This window comes from Heloderma suspectum, chromosome 4 (genome assembly GCF_057233095.1).
Source record: "Heloderma suspectum isolate Gila_16-S chromosome 4, 16-S_ref, whole genome shotgun sequence".
In the NCBI taxonomy this organism is placed as follows: domain Eukaryota; kingdom Metazoa; phylum Chordata; class Lepidosauria; order Squamata; family Helodermatidae; genus Heloderma; species Heloderma suspectum.
In genome coordinates this window covers 242,826,912-242,849,405 of record NC_139461.1, presented here as the reverse complement: position 1 = coordinate 242,849,405, position 22,494 = coordinate 242,826,912, and the positions used below count along the sequence as shown (strand labels likewise).

Here is a 22,494-nt window from a genome sequence, read left to right as displayed (position 1 = left end):
TGAAAAGGGGATTGGACAAATTCATGGAAAATAAGGCTATCAGCGGCTACTAGTCCTGACGGCTAGATGCTACCTCCAGTATCACAGGCAGGATGCCTGTGCACACCAGGTGTTGGGGGACATGGGCGGGACGGCGCTGTTGTGCCACTCCAGTCCTGCTTGCGGGTTTGCCGTGGGCAGCTGCTTGGCCGCTGTGTGAGCAGAACGCTGGGCGAGAGGGGCCCTTGGTCTGTGCCAGCAGGGCGCTTCTTGCGTTCTTAGGACAACACCGCAGAGTGCTGCTGTGAAGCCAAGCGCACCCCCCGCCTGCCTTCTCAGCTTGCTCCAACAGTCGACTTCCTTGCAAATCGTTTAAGCCACTCGCGTCATCCCAGCCGCAGCCACCCCCAGCCCGCACTCATGGGGATAATGGTCTCGGTCGGCGTTTGTACTGGCACTGGCATTGGCAGGGCTGCTCTTCAAATGCTTAACTACTCTAGCAGCCCTGAGTTAGAGCTTTCTGAGGCAGGACCTTTCGTCTCTCGGTGGGCCCCCCGGTGCCCAGCCACGGCTACATACGGCATAAAGCTGGATTTCTCCGTTCGTTCATATGGACAGGGTTCGTTTTCGCTCCAACGTGAGCCCGGAAACTTCCTATCCAGAGCAAGAGGCGCGTCGCTCCATTCCTTATCTCATTGGCCCTCCGTTCTGACAAGCCCCTATCTGCGCAGGCGCGATCCGCTTTCTGTTAGACCCAAATACTAACCAGAGAGGGAGAGGGAGGGGGAGAGAAAGGGGGCTCCAACGCTCCGCCCCTTTCGGATATGAATAGTCCACGACGTAATTAGCATAGCCCTGGCCACGTGAGCCGCCCGCCAATAGCGTCGGGCAGGCGCCTGCCAAGATGGCGGTGACGCGGTACCGGCGCTTCTTGAAGCTCTGCGAGGAGTGGCCTGTGGAGGATACCAAGCGCGGCCGGGACTTGGGCGCTTTCCTGCGGCAGCGGGTGGCGCAGGCCTTCCGCGAGGGAGAGAACACGCAGGTGGGCCTGGGGGTTCGTGCGCCTCCAAGCGGCGGCTTTGACAGCACAGCGCCCCGGGCAGGTGGTGGCCGCCGCCGCATGACTGAACTCGGGCTTCCGCAGCGTGTTGGCCCCGGGCATCGGATGGCCAGGTGAAAAGGAGGACGGGGCTCCTGCACCTGTAACAGCTGGGTGCAGAAGAGGGGGTTTCCGTAGGCGTAGCTTGTCATGCAAGGTACGCCTGCTGAAATCCCCCCTTCTACAGTACACCCAACGAATTATTAACGGCGCAGGAGCCCCTCTCCTCCTCCCCCCCCCTGTTAGGTACTCACCACCTTTACTCACCGTGGGGAGGGGCCCCAGCTCAGAGGTAGAGCACCTGCTTTGCGTGCAGAATGTCCCGGGTTCAATCCCAGGCTTCTTCAGGTAGGGGCAAGGGGAGAATCCTTCCTGAAACCTTAGAGAGCTGCTGCCAGTCAGTGTCGACAATACTGGACTAGATGGACCAAGCCAAGTGCCTTACATTCCTTTTCACCTGCCCATGTCACCCGTACAAGGTGTTAGTGCAGTGGTGTGTGGACTTCAGGCTTGCAGGATCCTCTTTGTTTTTTTCCCCTAGAACCCTGAGATTCACCAACCTGGTGCAGAAGGCATACACTTAGGGCACAATCCAATGCATGTTTAGGCAGGAAAAAAATCCCACAATTCCCACCATGCTGGGAGTTGTAGGCCTTTTTTCTGACTAAACATGCATAGGATTGTACCTTAGAATTTTACAAAGTTGAGCCCAGGAATTTCTTTGGGGTACTAGAACTAAATGGACCTCTCAGTCCTTCCACACAAAAATCCACTCTCTTCATTTCAGCAGAATAATTTAAGTCAGAGGGATGGGGGGTGGGGGCAGGAGAGTAATCATGTTACTGCTATTGTTAAAATAATTGGGAATCAGAAATCCTTGCTGATCCACTCCAAATCACCAAGAGATCTACCAGCAGATCTAGAATTTTTTCTGCCCACCCCTGGTGCAGTATAATGGTGAAGACACTTACAGCAGAAGCGGTAATCTTTACTCAGATATAAGTCCCACTGTTTTCTTCTATAAGGCATATTTACACCCCAGGTACCTGTGTGTAGGATTGCATCCTGAGTCCCAAATCAGGAAGTCCCTGGTTTGAATAATTTTCAACCAGTGTTTGCACCCATCAGAGCACACTTGGTGTTCCAGATGGCAAAGGAGGAAAATACTGTCTCTTTAATAGCTGTATTGAACAGATAATTTTGGCAGGTGCGTTTTGTCATGCAGTTGTGAGAAGAGCCACACTGCTGAAATTCCCTCTTTTGGTGGCATCCAGTGAAAAAACCACATGTATGATCATTATATGTTGTGCTCTCCACATGGGTTTCATATTAATTTCTACACAGAAATTCCTTCTCTTCAGAGATTTCATAATATGTAAAGTGAGACTTGGTGAGGGGCAGTGGGGTGCTGGGTGTTAGGGACAGAGGAATTAAGCAGTAGACATCTGAATGCAACTTGGAGCTTCCTAGTATCCTTAAAGTCTTTAGGGTGCAATCATATGCATGTTTAGACACAAAAAAGTCCTACAGCTCCCAGCACAAATGCTGAGAGATATAGTACATGCTGGATTGCACCTTTAGCCACTGAAGTCCAGCCAGAGCTAAGCCTACTACATACTCCAGTGCTTTAAAAAAAAATATTAAAAAGCTTATGACTGGTCATTTTTAAAGTGCCTAAAGCATACTAAACTCTGTACACAGGTTAACAACAAGACAGTCCATGCCTACAGGCTGAAGATCTAAAAGACACAACATAAAACCAACAAGGAATGGAGAGGGGAGAGGAAAGCAAGCAAATTACAGCACCATTTCTTAAAGTTATATAGTTTGTATGAAGACCAGGTTGAATGGAAATAGTTCAGGGCGGGAAGACACCAGATACAACTGTTCTCTCAGTTTAGCTGATGGAGTGCATTGGTGGGACCTCTCCCTCTGTTGTAGCAAGCTGTGAAAAATTGCTCGGTTTCCCCTTCCCTCCAGTGTGATGCCAGTTCAAACACTGATGATTCTCATTTGTGGGGTGCAGCTTTCTTGCCAAGCTTCCTGACATAGGGCCCAATGTTGGCTTCCCAGACTACAAAACAGACTTTCTGTGGTGAGGAGTGGGAGGGGGCAGTGTTCCAAGGGGAAAAGTGCCTACCTTTCCTCAGGGTACTTTCTCTGCTCCTAATGAAGTGCTATAGCATACAGCTTGAAGCAAGAGAAGTTGCTGTCTCAAGTTTCCCTTAAAATGCAAGGCACCTGGCTTGTTCAACCCTTGAATGAATTGGAATCTGTGTTATTAATAGCTGGGACCACAGCTATGCATTGCAATAGTACATCAGCATGTAAAGGACTCTTTGGAGGAAAAGCATATATTTCACAAATGTTAATGAAATAAATCTATGACAGACATAGAGTTTTAAGAGAGCCAGTGTCTTCTGATCATTCTGAGAATAGCATAGAAAATTGTTCTGTTACCTTTGTCACCAGAGAAATCAGCTGCATGCATTTCAGAGAGCATTTTTCCTTTCTTTTTGTGCTCAGAACAGCTGACTCGCACTCTAATGTCCCCAAACTGCCACTCGGTTTTGATAAATTTAAATTGATGCTTGCGGCGCTGATATCAATTTGTATGTATAAAATACTTGATACAGTAAAGAGAAATTTGCTGCCAAATAGCAGGAGAAATACATAAAGAACCGAGGCAGAGCTATAAAGGTACTTTGTAAGTCTAATGTCTGCTTTATTCATGTGTAATGAGATGTGCTGGGCTATTTTTTCTTTCTGAAATGCTATTTCTGCTTTCCACATGATAGCTGCAGCATTATCAGGGGTTTTCAATATGAATTCAAAAATATGTAAAACTCAAGATTATGCAGGTGGTCTATCCCATTTTCCTGATTTGAGCATTGGACAATATCTGATACTGTGGGAGAAGAGCCCCATCATAATATTCTGACTTGCATAATTCATGCAAGAGGTTTGCTTTCAGAGGTGCCATTTGGGTATCCACTACCTAGGGACCAGAGATCATTCTTGTAGTTTAATATCATATTTTTTCGGGAATTAATCTTATTCTCCAAAACATGCTTTAAGCACTTTTGCACCAAGAAGGCCAAGACAATAGTGTTAACATTTCTAAATGAATGTGGATGTTAGGGGTTCACACATATGATGCACACCTGTCCACATGACTTTGGAGTCTGCTTTATCCACTTATCTGGTGCATCTGGGGAAAAACTAGAGACATGATACTGGATTACATGGAGTTGTGCCAAGTGAAGAGGATGGGTTTTGCTTACAGTCATTAATTTTTTGTCATGGTTTGGAGCTATTTACTTTGCAAACACTTCCCTGCTTTCTCTGTGTGGCACATTGTATTCTGAGCCGTATAGGTTGACCTGTGGGAGTCTGATGCATGGATTATTTATTTATTTATTTCTATACCGCCCAATAGCCGAAGCTCTCTGGGCAGTTCACAAAAATTAAAACCAAACAACACACAATAAAACAATTTAAAATATATAGAACATTAAAACTTATTAAAATAAGTCCTTGGGATTTAGATTAAATGGCCTTCTGGGTGCTTTTTCATTTGGTGATTGTATTGAATACATATGAAGATCAAAACTGCTCTGCATTTTTAAAAATGTAATGCCTTTCTCTTGTTGTGGACTTCCTAGGAAGAATTTCATTGTACTTTTGTGTCCTTGCAGATTTCTGATCCAGTGACCTGTGATGAAATGTTTGAGAGTTTAGCTAGACTCCATACCAACTACTATAAAACTAAGGTAAGTTTTGTCATTGTGGCAAGACTCTGGTTATCCAGTGTTGAAATCTGATTGCCACCTTTGGGTATTGTTCTGTAATCCTGCTGATTTATTTAGAGCTTTTGCTCAGGAAAAGACATACCAGCTCACCTAACACTTTCTACTGGGTATGCTATAGAGAGAGAGAGAGAGAGAGAATTCTGAATTGTTGATGAGCATGCTAATGCTGTAACACCTAGTAAATTTATTTCAGCAATCACCATGCTGTGCACTGCCATATGAGACAGGAGAATAAGAGCATCATTCTTGGGTGAAAGAGAAGGAAATTGTATATATGTAACTTGTTTGTTTGTTTGTTTGTTTGTTTGAATAGTATCCACGTTTGAAAGATACAAGCTTCACTGGGGTGACAGTGGAAGAATGCAAGATGGTCCTTGCGACAGGTACTTAAGCTAGTTATTGCTTGATCATTTTGGTGTTCTGCTCTCAGGAAAGATTTCACCACCTTTACGATGTGACCACCAAATCTCATGTGAATTTGCAACTACCCCTTGCATCCTCCCCTCCTTTCCTGCGTGTCCTGCGTTGTGCACAGAAGTTTCCAACCACTGACCCCCACCTTCCTGTCAACAGCTCTTCCCTGAGCAGAAGGTTATGCTATAGGTGCTTGTAATGGACCGAATGGATGGAGTTTGGAATGTTAATGACTGGACCAGTTTGCACGATTGCAGCATAGTAACGAGCCATGTTGGTTTATTTCCCCCACTGTGTGGTTGGCCAAATTTCCCTAATTACCCTTGCTGACATGGCTTGCTGTGTTATCCAAACCTGGGCAGCATGGCTAGTTTGGGGCAGTTGGGCAGCATCTCTCAAATAATCCAACAACAGCCCATGAGTTATTTGAGGTTGCTGCCCCCTCAAACAAGCCATGCCACCCAGGTTTGGATGACAGCAAGCCGCATCAGCGAGGGTAATTAAGAAAAATTGGCTGGCATGCGTGGCAGGGTTAGCAAGTCACTATGGCTTGTTAAACATGCCACAGTCATATGAACCAGGCCTCTGAGTAATGCATTGGTTTGAGGCAGTGTGGCACTCCATCATAAATGGATTTTTATGTCCCAAGGAATAGTGAACCCAAGGCTAAAGGACGTAAGTACGACTTGCAACAAAATGTTGCAGTTTACCTTTACAGGAGTGCTGCTGTTCAGGAAGCCATCCATGTCCTCCTCCAGGAAACTGTAAAGGGCCCTGGCAGGCCACGTTCCCCCCTCCCTCTTTCCATTGTTCTTTTCCAGCTGACATTCAAGGCCACTTGGAGGCCACTGAGCATGCTCAGGGCATGTCTCCTTTTGTTTTTATTCCAAACTTCTGCATAGCTCAAGTTCACATCAACATGCCAGTATCTTGCGCTTACTTTTCAGTGGTCCTGTTTTGGCTCCAGTCTTGTCAACACAGAACTGAGTTCGATTTTAGAGGGACTGATGATATGATACCATATGGGGCTTTCAGTATTCAATTGCCCTGTGTTTGAGACACACAATTCTGAAGAAAGAAGGGTGTATATCCAGAACTAATGAGCCTCTAACAAAGGCTGACACTCACTTAGTATAGGAAAGACAACAGCAGTCCAACAGATTTTTGTCTTCCTGTATTTCTTGGACTAAGAAAATATGAGGAATAAATCTACATTAAATGCACATATCCTCTCTGTGTAGTAGAAGATGCTTTCTTTCCTTGTTATACAAAGCTTCAAAGACAGTTGTTACAGTTCAGGAGTTTTCTCTTACACTGTGAGTTATTTTAGTTACAGTATGTCTATGCAAAGAGCCTTTATGGGGAAAAGTGCAGTTAAAACACATTTGAAGCGGCACATAGCTAAATAGCAGGCTTCTGTTCTGGCTGCAGTAAGTGTGGAAAATGCCAGTTCTTTCCGCTTTGATATTCTGTTCTGAATAAATAAAACAAGTTTAACCCAGGCAGTGAAAGAGAAATTCATTTAAATGAAAACTAATGGTGGCTTCATAGGTTTTAACTTGTACATTAAAACTGAGTAGCTGTGTATGATTAAATCTGAATTTTCAGCAATGTAAATTGCATAGGCACACACGCCTGGAAGCTAGAATTGGCTGTGCCTCCCTATTGCATGTATACGTAGTGGCAAACATGCAGTAATCACCATGTGTTGTGTGAAGCAGCCTCTTGAAGAAGCAGGCAGGAATATAGAGCTTGTTTTAATAATGAAAACAATCTTCCTTTGTCCAACCCCTTCCCTCGCTGCAGATACCCTGAAGCAGATGGAAGAAGCAAAGAAAGGAAAATGGACGAAGTTACGTGAAAAATTCTCAGCCAAGCACCCTGAAGAAGATTCCAAATGATAACTTCTTGTCCCTAACCAATGTTCCTAAAGCACTGCATTTTGCCAGTATGGATAAACCTTCTTGACACAGGATTTTAATTGGTTTAGGGAGCAATCCTATGGCCCTCTAGACATTGTCTAGAGGGCCATAGGATATGTTCATTTCTGGGAACCGACCTCCAAGGTCGGTTCCTGGAAAACCAACCTCCCCCCTCGTCTGCACTGCCTTGGAGGCAGCACGGAGAAGCCCTGTCCTCTGCACATGGAAGAGGAGCACAGAGCAACTGTGCGTACGACACATCCAGTGTGTCGTACAGCAGCTTCCTCTCCCAGTCAGTCCCCCACCACTAGACAGCTGAAATGGCTGCCTAGCAAAAAATAGCAAAGCAGGAGAGGCGCAGAGGAATGATCCCCCCTGTGCCTCTCCTGCCTTGCTTTGGATAGGCAGTGGCCTCCAAGTTCGGAGGCGGCCGCCTATCTTGATAGGATTATGCCCTTATATATGAAAATCTAAAACTTTCTAAATTAAGAGATCCAGGTTTGGCATTTCATGTCACAACCTTTCTTTTTGGGGACAGTGGTTGAGTATTGATAAAAGACTTGGTGAGAAGTTATTTGGATGCCCATTTGGATGTGTTGGTTTATGAAGAGTATTAAGAAGTCTTCAGTTATATTTCCAGAACACAGTGGTGACATGGTTGCCATTCTTTGACTAGGTGTTTATATAGGGCAGAGGCGTGTTGTTGAAAGACTGTACTGCTGGATGTCATCTTGCAGTTGATGGGTAGAAACATAATGGAGTTGTATGTTGTAGCTTTTTAGAATTAAAGCCCAAAGAAATAGGGACATTATAATGGACATACGTGTGGCCTCTTCTTACCCCCCTTGTGTGGCTTATTCCAAAGAACAAGTCTGCCATGGGTTGATATTGTACAAAATTGAATGTTGCCATAGAGCTGTGGTTTTTAAATTGTTCTGCTGAGCCTTGGGGTTTTCCTGTGAGAAAATCAGTAATGGCAGACCAGTTGCCCAAAAGTCATTGCACACCATAATCTGTCTTCCCCTAAATTGCATGCAAGGTCTACTCTCATTTGATAAGGATCAATAGCAAAGGTCAGTAGGCCTTGCCAATAACCTCTGCAAACACACTGCACACTAGACCATGCCTCAGCAAACACAGCAGTCTTGTGGTTGACAGATCACTGTAAAAAGGGTTCCCTAAGGATAAGAAGATTAACGTCCACTGCTAGAGAGCTTTCAGTAAAAAGTTGTACGAAAGGACAGGTCTGAAATTCTCACTAAATGGCCTCAGTATCTAACAAAAAAGGGTCAGTAGCACAAAGTGGCTGTTAAAACAACTAATGCAATCTTAGTCTATTAATAGAAGCACTGAGAGCAGAAACTGTAGGGATGTGGTGGCATGCATGTCAGCCCCACATCCACCACTCCCCAACTGAACATGCTTAGATTTCCCTTTACATCTTCATAGCAAACAAAGTTCAGAAGCGGGGGCCTGACACATGTGGCCCCATGCCCACTACACAGTTTGCACCCTTGTTAGGGATGGGTGAACATGCATTGTTCAAGCCCGTTGAGGTTCTCCAAATTCTTCTTTGAAGCTCATTTCGCCTAGTTTGTATTCCTGAATGCAATATTTTTTTTAATCAGGAAAAATTCACATTTTTTATCGCTGGATGTATTTAAGTAGAGGCTAATGGCCATCTGTCAGGTATGTTGTAGTTGCATTCTGTCCTGCATTGAGTAGGGGGTTTGGCATGTTAAACTAGATGACCTCTAAGGTCCTTTCGAGCTCTAAAATTCTATGACTAGTCCAATTGTTCTTTAGAAAATTACTCAGTCATACTATTATTGCCTGACAAGCTTGCAGTTCTACCAGCATATCAAGATGAGATTTCTTTACCTCGTTTCCTTTTTATTTGATTTTGCATGTTAAAACTCCAGGCAGTTCTCATATTAAAATTTAAACAATATTTGAAAAACAACAGCAAGAGAAATGGCAAAGCTGGACCCTGATTAGTGGAATCTTTTTCTCGTCTTAAATCTGCACAGCAGTCAGTACACTTGAGGAACACCCTGCTTTGGCCAGAAAGTGAAAGAAATTGGAAGATTCCGGCTGCCTGGAGCAAGGGACTATCCGTTCCTGGTCATCTCTAGTCTGCTCAAACAGTACCACTCTGGACCATGTGGCCACACAAAGTCAGATATACCTTAAATTGTAACTAACAAGCCCTAGTTTTGCCTACAGTTGGGTTTAACTGTAAAAGCAGAACTCACAGTTGGCTTTTTCATACTGTACAACATTCCAAAAGGTTGGGGAGGAGGTGGGAGAGACATGATATCCTGGCAAGGGTGCTCATAAGTTCAAATCCTAGAACTTTTATAGTTGTAGCCCTGGAATACATTTTACATGAAATTTCTCTGGAATGGTCTTTTTCCGTCTTCTCCCTTCCCCCCTCACATTTCCACTTCCTCAGTCATGCACACTAACTGTATCTGTTAGCTTCAGTATCCATTTTGATGATTATTGGAGACAGTGAAGACATACTGGTACTTTGCCTCAGCCAGCTGAAATAATTTAGCTCTGCAACCTCTTGTTGCCTAGAAGCAGGATGAATCCAAAGTGTACTGGAAAAGGGTGGGTGAAGAACAAATTGCATGTTTATGCTGCACTGTGAAAGGGTACTCTCCCACTACTATCCATGAAGTCTCTTGATGGAAGGGAAAGGCCCTTTTATTCCCCCATAATAAAATCTGCCACCCATCTTCATTTGAAGTGTATTTTCTTCCAGTTTGTTCTTGGGTGAGATTGTGTCAGAATCCGAAAATGCCAGTGACTCCAGAGGACTTGAGATGACAAGCTTGTAGAGAAAAATCCATGTATGCTGACTTGCCATGGACTCTTCTGGAATAAGTTAAAATACAACAAACTACTACTTGCTATAAATGTCAATCCTATTTGCAGCTGGCTAGGTAGCCATCAACATGTAGTGCATGGAGAAAGATAACCCATGTTACAGGAACAGTTATAAGGGGCAACAAAGCTCCCAAATGTATGATAAAGGTTGAGTCCACACAAAGTCATCAGGTTCAGGTCTCCTGTTGAATAACGTGTCTGCAAGTAACCCTACTAGAGATGAACAGAAGGTGGTGCTTGAGATTCCACACTATGAATCATCATGGCATGGATCGGCGTTCCTTGATGATGAGATTTGTGCAGGGAATCTAGTACCAAATCTCAGGCAGTGCATATGTATATTATGATTTTAGCTTGGGGAAGTCGATTTTGCTGTCTCAGTGGTTCAGAGTGTTCTGGACATCCACAAAACCCATCCGCTGCCTTCGCTTTCTTTGCTCTGTCATCTAAAATTTGAAAAAGAAAAGTTAAAAGGTGCTAATTTCTTCCATACACCATTATTTCTCAAACCTGCAATAGTTGGACTCTGCACTGTCTGATAAGACAGTTTGCCACAAACATCTGCATGTTGCAGATGTTTCTGAGACCCTTTCTTGGGTATATCCTCAGTGAATATACGGTATTGGCATTCCATACGAACTGTGTGTATCCTCTTGAAATATACCCACGCTCTCCTGCAGCTACACATTGCAGAGGACGATCGGTAATGGCAGATTATACCTTTGGAACAGTTTGTCCTCTATTGTTTATCTTCTTGTTGGGAAACCTGTGATTAGCTTCCACCACATATAAATCCTCTGCAGAATACAGTTTGAAAGTCATTATAACTAATTAACTAGATTGTGTACATGGCACATAAACATGAGGGGCAGTTTCAGTCTTTTGGGATGGGAGGAGGCTAATTGTTTCCTGCTTAGCAAACTGCAATCCTGAAATCCTTGTATTTGTTGGGAGGTAGCCAGAGTTAATCACCTGGCTGCTCTGTGTTTTATCTAAAAGTATGTGCATTCAAAGATTTTTCCAGAATAATTATTTAGTTGGGCTAGCAAATGTCGCCTAATTCCTTGGCATATGTGAAACCTTAAATATACTGTGTCTCTTGGTCCATTGTGTGACACTGTTTTCAGGATGAAAACACACAGTCTATCTCCAAGTATCCCTTGGATACTTCATGAGTATCCAAGGGATACTCATGAGTTCTTCATGTCTCTGTTACCTGCTCCTTTAGCTCATTCAGCTGTGAGGTGAGATGGGATACCAATTTCATGGTGGAATTCAGTTTATCCTGTAGACACCGGATCTCATTCTGCTCCCCTTCACCTTCATTGCTGACTAATGACATGGCTCGCATCCGAGGGAACCAATCCAGGTTCTTATTCTGGAACAGTCATTGAGGGAAGAACAGTTTACGGGAGGGAATGACTTACCTGAGCCTCTAGTGACAATGATGGACCCAAGAGCCCCCTCCCCCAAGCCACACACCTGATCCTTTATGGCAGGCATGGGGAAAATCCAGCCTATCATCCCAATACAGTCCTCAGGGATTGTGCATCCAGCCTGCTAGCTTCTTCCCTGGGCCCCATCCCCTTTTCCCAGTCAGGAAAAAAGCCTTGTCTCTGGAAGGGCTTTCCCCTTCTGAGTGCTGAAAAAAGGAGCCATTGTGGTGTGCTGAGGATGAAGACTGGGACCTCTCTACTCTTCAGGTGAGCTGCAGAGAGGTTCTGGTCTTTATCCCCATCATGGCATGTTGGACAGGGAGGTTTAAACTAGGAAAGTGGTGCATGCATGCGACAGAGCAAGACAGAGAGAAAGAGAGAGAGAATATGTGTTGGAAAATGGGGCAGGTGCATGTCACTAGTGGCCATGTCCATTTTTGGAGGTGGCCCTAGCCACTGCTGCCATGCAGTCTCCTGATGGCTGGGCCAGGGGTCAATTTGGCCCTTGAGCTGAGAGTAGTTCCCCACCCTTGACTTAAACTAATCTTACACTTTTGAGTATTCCTTTCAGTTTACATGCAAACATCCCCAAATTATTGGCAAGCTGATTCAGAGGTTTTTCCTGTTTTAAAATTCAGCATCTTTTCTGGAGTTGCCTGAATCTGTAAACTACCTTCCTTTTTTCCATGTCATGGCATACAGATGGCTCAGGCCAACTTCTTCATAATTAGTAAGGAACATAACTATAGACATGTTGTTAAACTTGTGATTAAAAGTGCCACTTGCCTTACCTCCATCCCTAAAGCCTATGTTCTCTAGTTCCTGAAATGCCTACAGTGCAATCCTATTCATATTTACGCAGAAGTAGGTCTAACTATGTTCAGCAGGATTTAGTTCCAGAAAAAAGTTAACAGGGTTGCAGCTCTACTTTCAATCTACGTGTGATGACAACAGAACGGTTTGTTTAAAGTCTGCTCTTGCATCGTATAGGAAGCAAGGCATCACTCCTAGTTGGGAACCGCTTGCTTTGAGCAGTTCACAATGACAGGCTGTCTTCCTGCCCTGACTAGCTAATCTGGGTTCAGCTGGAGGGAGAAAAAAATCAGTCTGTTCAAAACATTTGAAGTAAAATTGAAGATGGAGCCAGAGCCCCAGAGAGGCTCTGTCACTGTGGAGGAAGCAGGTTAGAAACTGGGAAAGGGCAACTCTCAAACATTAAGCACAAAGATTCTAAAGCTAATTTTCATAAGCCTTGCCTGTTGGGGCCAGTGGGAGGAGCAACGCATTCCAGGACGCCATTCTCCACTGTTGGAGAATTGGTTATGCAAAAAAGGTAGAGTTCCCCATATACTTACTTGATCTTTAAAATGTATTTGAAACTACTGGCTGTTTGCTAAAATATCTCTGCAAGGTAAATCTTATTAGCATGTGAGGGTGAATACTCAATTATACAGTACATACCTTTATCATTTGTGCTACATAGCTCTCAGGCCCTGTATAGTCAGTCTTATTCTTCACTCGCACCAGCACTATGAAGTACAGGTAGTTCCACATGTTGTGCTCAAATTTAATGTGCTCTTCAAAGGACACCGTCTTATTGTCAAATTTGTCCCTTTCAAGTCCTAAAGAGGCAATGAAGGAAAGGGGAAAGCGGTATTATCTAGCATCTGCTATGCCCCATCCCATTCAGCGAGATTAGTTCTCCAAGCATATTTCTCTAGTGCACTTTACCTCCCTTTGTAGCATACAGTAATCTCAGTACTGTAGGTAGATTGGTGGGGCACTGATGGGTGGATAGTCCTGTTTGCAGCAGTGAATTGGAATAGATAGCCTTTGGGGGTACTTCCGATCTGCCTTTAATGGGTCTTGAGCAAAAAATGGATTGTGCCTAATGTTTGCAATTGAGGCTGAAGTGAAAATTTCACATCAGTCTGCCTGATTTGGATATTTGTGCAGATAATTTCTTAAAACGGAAATCCTACACATGGCACAGGCAAATCCATGGTTTATATCCATGTAAAAACCTCCTGCTCTGGGGTCCTGTAGTCCATCCAGACCCTGGATGGCTGTGCCTAGCTGCCTGGATTCTAAAGGATACTTTTCTTAAACCTGGGTACCCAGCAGAGGTCTTCTAGAAAACCATATGCTATATGTACACACAAGTCATCATGATAAGTGTTCCTGAGATGGTGCAGACACAAGCAGCTCATTACAAGACTGCAGACATCTTAGAACTTCTCCAATTCCCACAGGCTGGATCTTAAAACTAAGCCTTAAACCTAATGCTCCCACCCACAGGCCTCAGCCCTCTCCTCAGTCCTATCCAAGACAGGCCATAGACTTTTCAGGCCAGATCTGAAGAAGTTCCTCAGAGGGGCAGTACTTATCAACCGTCCTATCATCCCCACGTTTCCCTCACGGAGCTTACACACAGTCTTTAGGGCCCTAACCAAGACTCCCTTCAAACCACTAAAGACAATTCTGCTGCTGATGCTTTCTAGGTAGCTGGCCTTCCTCGTGGCTGTTACATCAGCCAGAAAGATACTGGAACTGTGCACATTTTCCATCAAAGAAAATGTACACATCTGAGCCCAGCTTCTGCTGGGCGGGGACACAGGAAGGGGTCCCTCTCCTTATTTTTATCTGTATTTGTGGACTTCTGAGGTCATACTCCTTCTCACGCTTAGCCATGAGATGGAACTTCATAGGAGTCTCACAGCATCAAGCCTAGTACTAAAATCCAAGTCACATGATCCCTGGCTTTTCCTGGACAGTAGGAGGAGATAACCCACTGTTGGATGCCTCCTCATACCAAACAGAAAAACCACATTTTAAAAGAATAGATGGGGGATACATCAGTTTTAAAGTGAGTTCTTGAAATTTAAACATGAATATAAGACATGTAACATATGAAGGGTACGTGCACAGCATATCAGAGCAAACTGATCTGGCCCTCTCTCCTTTGATATATGTGCCCACAAACCATCAGAATCAAAAAGACTTGTAGTGAGACTTACAATGAGGCCTATATATCTGGGCCTACTGGGGAAGGGCAAACTCCTGTTTTCTGGATGCTGCATGTAGGCCAAGGCACATCTGAAGTAAAACACATCTTTGTATCACAGGTAATTGCTGCTCCAGATGAGCCACAAGTCTATTCAGTGGTTACAGACCAAACCTAACCTTCTCTGTGTCATGTGACAGTAGTCCACCTCCTGATTATTTATTTCACTATCAGAAAGGGGGATAACTTCCCTGCCTCTCCTTACTGCTTTGCATGATCTTGGAGGAAGTTTGTTGGGTATATGGGGGAGTTTCCTGGAATAATACTTTTTCTAGGCACTCACCACATACAAAACATGTTGTCTTGAGGATCTCTTCTTTTTTCTGCTTTTCACTCCTCAGATCTGCAAAGGTGTCGATGATGACACCAAAGATGAGGTTGAGGACTATGATTATGACAATGAAGAAGAAGAGGAGGTCATAGATCACTCGAGCAGGGAACAGAGACTCCTTTAGGACAGAAAAACAAGGATAGCCATTAACAGTAAGCATAGCTTACTCTTTTCTAGTGTTTATCTGGAAAATGTCCAACAACGTTGCCCTCTAGAATGTTGCCACTAGACAGCTGGCTAGGTGGGAAGGAGCATGATGAGTTATCAAAACTCCAATAAGTACAGAATTAATAGATCTGATATTGTAAACACTGAGAAAAACATTTGGAAGGAGTGATTGTATTAGGTGTGTAATATAGGAATGGTAAGATCTCACAAAAGGCTAGATTGTGAAGAAGCCATTATTTGAGTTCAATAAGGAGAAAGGTGTAAGTCTGTGTCAGAGATGTGAGAAGGGAAACTTAAAGTAAAGTGAAAAGTCTGCCTCAAAGCACAGTGCACAATTTGACACACCATGAAGTGAACCAGAAACAGAGTTAAGAAAAAACAAATAAATGAACACTGTATGGTATCCTTTAATTAATTAATAATTACATAAAATTACCACACAAATAATTAAACGCTAATAAGCCCAGTACTGTGAAATATCCTACAATATAAGCCAAATACATTTTGACACAAAAGTCTTCATCAGTGGCCTAATAATATAGCAATTCTATTTTAAAATTTTATTTTTTACAGAATTGTTGTTATACAGCATATTTCACAGTATAAGGCCTATTCAGTTTTTAATTATTTGTATGGCATTATATGTAATTATTAGTTTATGTAATTAAAGGAACCTGTACTGTATTCGTTCATTTGTTTTTCCTTAACTTTATTCCTGGTTGAACAAGTTTTAATTAAGAAATATTTTATGTCTTTTATTCTATGTACACCATGAAGGCACGCTGATGCCAGTGGAAGATAAGCCCCCTTTACAGCAGGGGAGGGCAACCTCCAGCCTGCACACCTAATCCGGCCCATGCTGGGGCCCAGTCTGGCCTGCAGAGAATTAAGCACCCTCCACAGGTTCTGCCCCCACCAAGCCCCACCCCTTTGCTACACAATGGAGCATCCCTTTGTTATCTCTGATCAGATATGGGAGATAAGCTGAGGATTCCCCAATACCACTTGGCCGGGCTTACAGGAGCCAGGAAGGAACAGTCCAACCCAGCTGGTGCTTGCAGCAGCTGGTTCCTGCCCCAGCAGAGTTGGACTCCTTCCTGCCTCAATTGGGACACATGTGGGGTAGAAAGGAGCCATTCAATTCGGCTGCTGCTTGCACGAGTGGGCTGCGGCAAGTGCTGGCTGAGTCCCTTCTTGCCCTGCTTGTGCCTCGATCCAGACACAAACGGGGCAGGAAGGAGCCACTAGATTTGGCTAGAGTTGCTTATCATGCAGAAAGAGGCACAGAGCCCCATGCTTCTCTCTGCATGGAAAAAGAAAAAAAGGGAAATAGCGGATGCGGTAGCATTGGTGATGTCACAGGAAGCGGTGGAGCTTTGGCTGGGGTTCTGCCCCTGTGATGTCATCCAGCTTTGTTGATGTCATCCAGCCTGCTGGGCTTGGTCCAGGGGCAATCTGGCCCCCAGAACAAAAGAGCCCCCCACCCCATTTTACAGGGTGCTAATTGCACCCTTAGTCAGCTGCTGCTTATATAGGTTTCCCCAAATGAACTCACATCTTTAGATGGTTTCCTGAGGATATCTCCCACGCCACCTCCATTTCTGAGGCCATGATTCAGGACTGTGACTATGCACATAAGCAGTGTGTCACAGGCACGCTCTGTATTATCTTCATCCTCTTCTGGAATACAAGCAAAAGCCAACTCAGCAGAAAAAAACCAGACCAGACACCTCTGGTTAACCTTCAGAGCTCCAGATTCTTTATATATTTACTAGCTGTATTAATGATACGTAAACAGTGTTTGGCTGCTGTGCTTAATTATTCCTTTTTTAAAAAACATAAAGAAAAATATTGGTGCAACAGCTCTGCCTGGTCCACTGAATTTTCTACAGTTCATCCTGTGCTGTTCTATTACTTACTTAGGTAGGGCTGCCGGAACCTGTCCTTTTTGTCCCATTAAGGTGCCCGGGAGTCTCAACAAAACAATCTTGTATCTTAACTAGGAAATTAGAAGATCTTACTGTTTTTCTCTGCTGACCTGAGTCACAGACCAATTTCATCCTAGGTGCACTGTCAAGGTGCTAGGTAAAAGATGCAGAGCTTCTCTTCACTCTCACTAGCATCAGTATTAGAGGAAACTGTTTCAGCAATCCTGTTTACCTTCCATCCCTTCAGTCACAGCCACATGAGAAGAGCAGCTAATTTTGTCATTACTGCACGACTCCATAAAAGCGTCTGTGTTTGCTTTCATCCCCAAGGGATTAGTCACTGGAAGTATAAGAGACAGTGAAATGGTCAAAATATCCCCTCTTAGTTCATAAACAAAAAAAAGCCCAGAAACTTACTTCCTATGGCTGAAGGCATGCCAAAAAGTATTTCCAACCACATTCTTCACCTTGTTATTCTAGGTGGCCTTCTGTCTAGTGCCACACTACAACTAACAAGTATACAGATTGCAGCTTTAGCTTGCAAAATACAAAAAAAAACGAGCCAGTTTGTTTTGCTGGCACAAACGTGCTACTCATAAAAGATGCTATAGAAGCGCATACCCGTCAGCCAATCCGCTATCAAAGTGATACATTTTGTCCCACTTTGCCTTTTTGTTTTCACTGTTGCATTCCTTTAAAGTGCACCCAGGGCCCCCAAGCTGCCAGCCTTAACTGCATGAACAAGCCAGTTATTAAGTCTTGGTTAAAAAGTCCAGTACAAACCAATTGCTAAAGCAATGCAGTAGGGGAATGTACAAGTTTCCAAGGATACCAGTATAACTGGATGAACCTGACTGAAGACAACTGAAGTCACTGAATCTATATTTAAACTATTATTTGTTTCACTGGGATACTGTTTCAACACACATCCTTTCCAAGATCTAGAATCCAAGTCCAATCCACAGTCCATTTAAAGCTAAAGCAGCAGAATTGCATCTGCTTTAGCTTAACTGGATTTAGTAGGACCAAACTGGCCTAAGGTTGCAATCCTATGTATGCTTACTTGAAATTAAGCCCTATTGAGGCTCAGGGGGAGTTGAGTAAACATGCAGATGATGGACTGCCTATCAAAAATGCTTCAACTTAATGAGTCTTTGAACAGAGCTATGAAAATTTTCTTAGCAGGACCAAGAGCAAACAGTTCTTGTTCTCTCCAGTTCATTGGCATTTCAGAATGGGAACAAGGGATACTGGACTTGAAGTATGGGGGTGGGGGTGGCAGAGACCTTTAGATTTGATGTTGGGCAATCGATCTACTTCCATGATGAAGTCATCTTTCAGGAATAGGAAGCCTACAATGGAGAAGAGGTAGACGAGGATGAGGGCCAGAAGGGCTGTCAGCAGGATGGAGCGTCCGTTGCGTGTCACGCTTTTGATGACATTAAATAAGGTCTCCTCCCGGTAGATCAAGTCAAAAAGCTGAAATAGGAATTAAAAAAACACCCTTCCTTAAAATCAACAGAATCAATCCAAAGAAAACAGGACTTCTGTGACAGTCCATTATTTTTGTTGTTCAGTCGTTCAGTCGTTATCCCCAGAACTGAAGATTGATTGGCTACACTTCATTCTACACTTCATCAGCACCCCTACTTTACTGATAGGTAAACTACGTAAATATGGATGCTCCATTCCACAAAGGAATGGAAAGCGCTTTAAACTCTGGCCACTCACAGTCCCTCACTTCAGGACCTTGGCTTCACCATTTCCTAGATCATGGACCCTCCAGTCTAACTAGTAACGCTTATGTCTTCCTTTCTAGGAACAAATAACAGCTAGACAGAACAAGACAGACATAAAGACAGGCAAAACGTTATGCATCCCACAGGCACATGGGTAATGAAAAGCAAGATAAGAAAAGGCATCTCATTGCTTTTCATTAATAAACCACAACCTGTCCCCGTACAGATGAGATTACTGTACCAAGATGCTGTAGAAAAGTTCATGTACAAAGAGACCCAAGACGCTGGTCAGGATATAGGCGACGTGATACAGAAATTCCATATCCATGATCATGGCTTTATATCCTCGGATGAATGTCCCCCGATTGCCAACGAAGCTTACCACGAACACAATCTTATTTGTCAGCTGTGAAGCAATCACAAGGCAGAAAGAGAGTAAGGAGCAAGCAGTTACTTTCCAGAGTGAGTTGATATTGTTCATTATACTACTTTGGCTTTATGGCCCACAACAGCCTGTAGGATCTTATTTCTGATTTCAGTTAACGCTGATATAAATCTATTGCCTTTATATTTGCACAGGCGAAGTACAGGTCTTAGCTCTAGGAATGGTCCCAGTACCTTCAAGTTGATTTCTTTAAAAAAAACTGAACTCTGCTTCAGACAGCTCAACCTAAGATATGTTAACAGTGCAATCCTATACATGTCTGCTCAGAAGTCAGTAAGTCAATAAGATATGTTAACAGTACAATCCTATACATGCCTGCTCAGAAGTCAGCCCCACTGTTCAATGTCACTGTTACTCCCAGGTTAGTGTGTGTAGGTTTGCAGCCTAAATCTGGTTTCAGGATAGCCAGGTGACTTACATTGAGAGCTCCCAGTATATTCAGAGTGAGGCCAATGCCCAGATGGTAGATGGATCGCAGGATCAGTGCCACAAGAAGTGGTCTGACACCATAGCGCTGGGTAAACAGAGCCATGATGGAGAAGCAGATTAAAAACCATGAGAGCAGGGGGATCAATGGGGAATCCAACAATCCTGTAAAGCAGACAGAAACACTAATTAAATAGCCATGATGTGGGGTGTTTGGTTTTTTTTGTAAGGTACGCTGTTATGTAGTCTCTTTATACAGCAATAGATCTGGAGAAAGAGAGGAACTTTGGGAGCACAGAGAGTTAATGACTTTGTTTTAAATAAATATGAGATGAGCACATGCATAGCGGAAGTCAGTGAGGTGAAAGAGAACGCAGCAAATGGCCATCATCGCTGGGAAGCAACTGACAGGAAAGGGAACCCCGTGCCTTTACTGGCAGATGTCTGTCAAGACAGAGAGGGGCTTGCACAGATGGTGCAAGTTTATTACTAATGCATAGCCAGCAGTACCTATTTTCAACACTAGTATGGAGCAAAGATGTCATCAGCCTGTAACGACACCCATCACTGCTGGCCATTCAACAGCAGCACGCCCGCATGGTGGTAAGCAAACCACAGCCTCCCCCAGCTGCCAGCAACATATTTTCTGTTTTCAGCCCCAGTTAATTGACTGCTGCTGCCAAAGCACCCAGTGATGTCTGTGTACCCAGATCTGAAGGGATTCGTTTGCTTTACAATACCATATCAAGGTATGCACAATCTACCAGCTCTTAGACCCACAAGCATTTTTCACAAATCAAACCAGAAACTTTCATAATATATAAATGGAATAACACTTCTTTTATTACTGGTTTACTAATGTCATGGTGATTACTCTGAAAGGTTATTTCCAGAGGGGATTATTTTTAATGTTAACAAAAGAGTAAATGTTCCAAGATCTATATTAGTGTAATAGCTTTATTGGACCAACCAAAGGGTCACAAAAATGTGCAAGCGTTCAAGATCTCCAGATCTCTTCATCAGGTAAGATGTTACAAAGGGGGCGGGGGGCTGACTTGATGTTGACATCATGGGGCCTGCATGATCACAGTTTTGCACATTTTCTGTGATGTTCTGGTTGGCCCAGAAAATATACTAATATGGATTTTGGATTTTTTTCTTATGGCCAACTCGGCTACCTTTGTTATTTGTGTGAATAAATAAAATGTTAGTGGTTTTCAAATGGCAGCACACTAGAGTTAGAGTAATTCCAAAGAGTTGGCTGCAAAGGCACAGTTTACTGAAGCTTCACAGCACTCCAGATGGCATTTTTTTCCAGAGGATACCAACGTAGACTGTCCCTAGAAAGGGATAAGGGAATACCAGCAGCAATTGTGTAAAAGTCAAACTGAGCAAGATGTAGCATTTACCCATTGAGGATGCCTCGACATAAGGATAGAAGAAAGCAATGATGATGTTTATGAAGACAGCCAGGTTGAAGGAGATACTTCCCCAGAGTGTCATTCTGCGGGAAAACCAGTACATCAGTGGATTACCTATGGGAAGAGCGAGAAGGAAAGCTGAGTGAATCTCACAAGCTTCTAAGAAGTAGCACAGGCCTCCCCAGAGACCCAGCAATCTCAGTGCAATTATTCACAAGGCCAGGGATCAATACTCTTGTTTCCTTAACCCAGTTGCAAACACCATCAATTCCCAGAAACTGGGACACAATTTCCAAGTGGTAGCACATAGTCTAGGCTCATCAAACTTCAGTGTACTGCAGCACACACAGATAGACCAGGATTATGTCCTTGTAGCCTTCTTCCTCTGTCGTCTGTAGAAAAACCCTACTAAGATTTTCTGCACTAAAACATATGTGCTTAAAAGGACATACAACCAGCTATGCCAACACATAATCACAAAACCTGATGATATTATGCTAATACTGCCAGATGAGGAAAAACCTTTTCAAAACATCAATACACATGGAAAAAGATGGTTTCATACTGGGATTGTGGGATGCCTAGCAAGGTCCCCTGCCCCCAGGTCTTCTTAGAAAGAAGTTTTCCCAAGCTTTCTTACAGAATCCTTGAACAAAACCACTAAAATATTATCTAAATCTCTGACTGATTTTAATCTGAGCCACAGAAGAATTACGGGGTCAAAATGCTTGTCTTGAATTTGAGGCAAGAATTATGAGCCCCAACGCTCCTATTTCCAAGCTAGGAAATACAAGTTATTTATTGCAAGTCAGTAAATGTCACTTGATTCTCTATCATCTAGAGATCAACAGGTGCTGTGTGGTGCAGCGGGGACCTGAGCTGACATGCAATTCAGTATTCCAGATGATATCTCCATGAGCAGCTCCCCTGCCTTGTCCTAGACTTACTGCGCAGTTTCTTCTGCCATTCCATCTCATTGTGAAGAAAGGACGACTGCTCAAAGAAGTCACTGACTTTGCTGCCCTGCTCATCCTGTTCTGTGGTGGTAAATAGCCGGTATTTGGTCTCTTTCGTCAAGAACTCACAGATGCTGGGCACCGGGAAGATGATCTGCTCCATGCTCCGGTCCAGGCGCACAATCTGGAGGAAAGCAGAGAATGAGGTGTCTTTGGGATCCTTTTTATTGGCAGTTCCTAAACTTATAGGGTTGGGAGGGGTCCCTGTGGTTTTAGCCTGCCCCATCTTGATGGCTCAGAACAGGTAACAGCACTTAAAACCGCATGTACAAAATATTCTGTTAAAATCAGTGCCCCTTTTAATCCAGTAAGCATCCCCAGCCTGTGAGCTGCTACGCCAGGAAATAAATATCTAGGCTGAAGCGCAGTGCCCGAATCCAAGAACTGGCATTAGTTCAG

At 43.7% G+C, this 22,494-nt stretch overlaps 2 protein-coding genes and 1 long non-coding RNA gene across 4 annotated transcripts in view; 1 reads left to right on the top strand and 2 right to left on the bottom strand.

Annotated features, from left to right (window-relative positions):
* LOC146348403 (uncharacterized) overlaps positions 1-708 on the bottom strand; it is a 31,507-nt gene extending 30,799 nt beyond the window's left edge. Inside the window, exon 1 of the long non-coding RNA XR_014790627.1 lies at positions 559-708. This is a non-coding gene — a long non-coding RNA (uncharacterized LOC146348403). The remainder of the gene's footprint in view (positions 1-558) is intronic.
* A 165-nt stretch (positions 709-873) lies between these two features.
* UQCC2 (ubiquinol-cytochrome c reductase complex assembly factor 2) lies at positions 874-8,040 on the top strand. Its single transcript, XM_084853002.1, has 4 exons — positions 874-1,021; positions 4,777-4,851; positions 5,204-5,273; positions 7,111-8,040. The coding sequence occupies exons 1-4, from the start codon at positions 884-886 to the stop codon at positions 7,203-7,205; spliced, it is 378 nt and encodes a 125-aa protein (XP_084709128.1). The 5' UTR covers positions 874-883; the 3' UTR covers positions 7,206-8,040.
* A 1,048-nt stretch (positions 8,041-9,088) lies between these two features.
* The window catches only part of ITPR3 (inositol 1,4,5-trisphosphate receptor type 3), a 154,699-nt gene continuing 141,293 nt past the window's right edge, over positions 9,089-22,494 (bottom strand). The window contains exons 48-58 of one of the 2 annotated variants that reach the window (XM_084853000.1): positions 22,027-22,219; positions 21,068-21,193; positions 19,651-19,823; positions 19,029-19,193; positions 18,335-18,527; positions 17,281-17,388; positions 16,676-16,800; positions 14,905-15,070; positions 13,019-13,179; positions 11,338-11,499; positions 9,089-10,567 (exon numbers count right to left, since the gene is read on the bottom strand). In XM_084853000.1, the coding sequence (XP_084709126.1) occupies positions 10,499-10,567; positions 11,338-11,499; positions 13,019-13,179; positions 14,905-15,070; positions 16,676-16,800; positions 17,281-17,388; positions 18,335-18,527; positions 19,029-19,193; positions 19,651-19,823; positions 21,068-21,193; positions 22,027-22,219 (1,641 nt within the window). In that variant the 3' untranslated portion in view covers positions 9,089-10,498. The remainder of the gene's footprint in view (positions 10,568-11,337; positions 11,500-13,018; positions 13,180-14,904; positions 15,071-16,675; positions 16,801-17,280; positions 17,389-18,334; positions 18,528-19,028; positions 19,194-19,650; positions 19,824-21,067; positions 21,194-22,026; positions 22,220-22,494) is intronic. The other variant, XM_084853001.1, reaches the window with a different exon arrangement.

What these genes read in the sequence shown, in the direction of transcription:
- UQCC2 (XM_084853002.1), top strand. Translation starts at nt 884, where the DNA reads ATGGCGGTGACGCGGTACCGGCGCTTCTTGAAGCTCTGCGAGGAGTGG. An exon ending in GCGAGGGAGAGAACACGCAG is followed by an intron (nt 1,022 to 4,776) that starts GTGGGCCTGGGG and finishes GTGTCCTTGCAG; the next exon opens with ATTTCTGATCCAGTGACCTG. An exon ending in CCAACTACTATAAAACTAAG is followed by an intron (nt 4,852 to 5,203) that starts GTAAGTTTTGTC and finishes TTGTTTGAATAG; the next exon opens with TATCCACGTTTGAAAGATAC.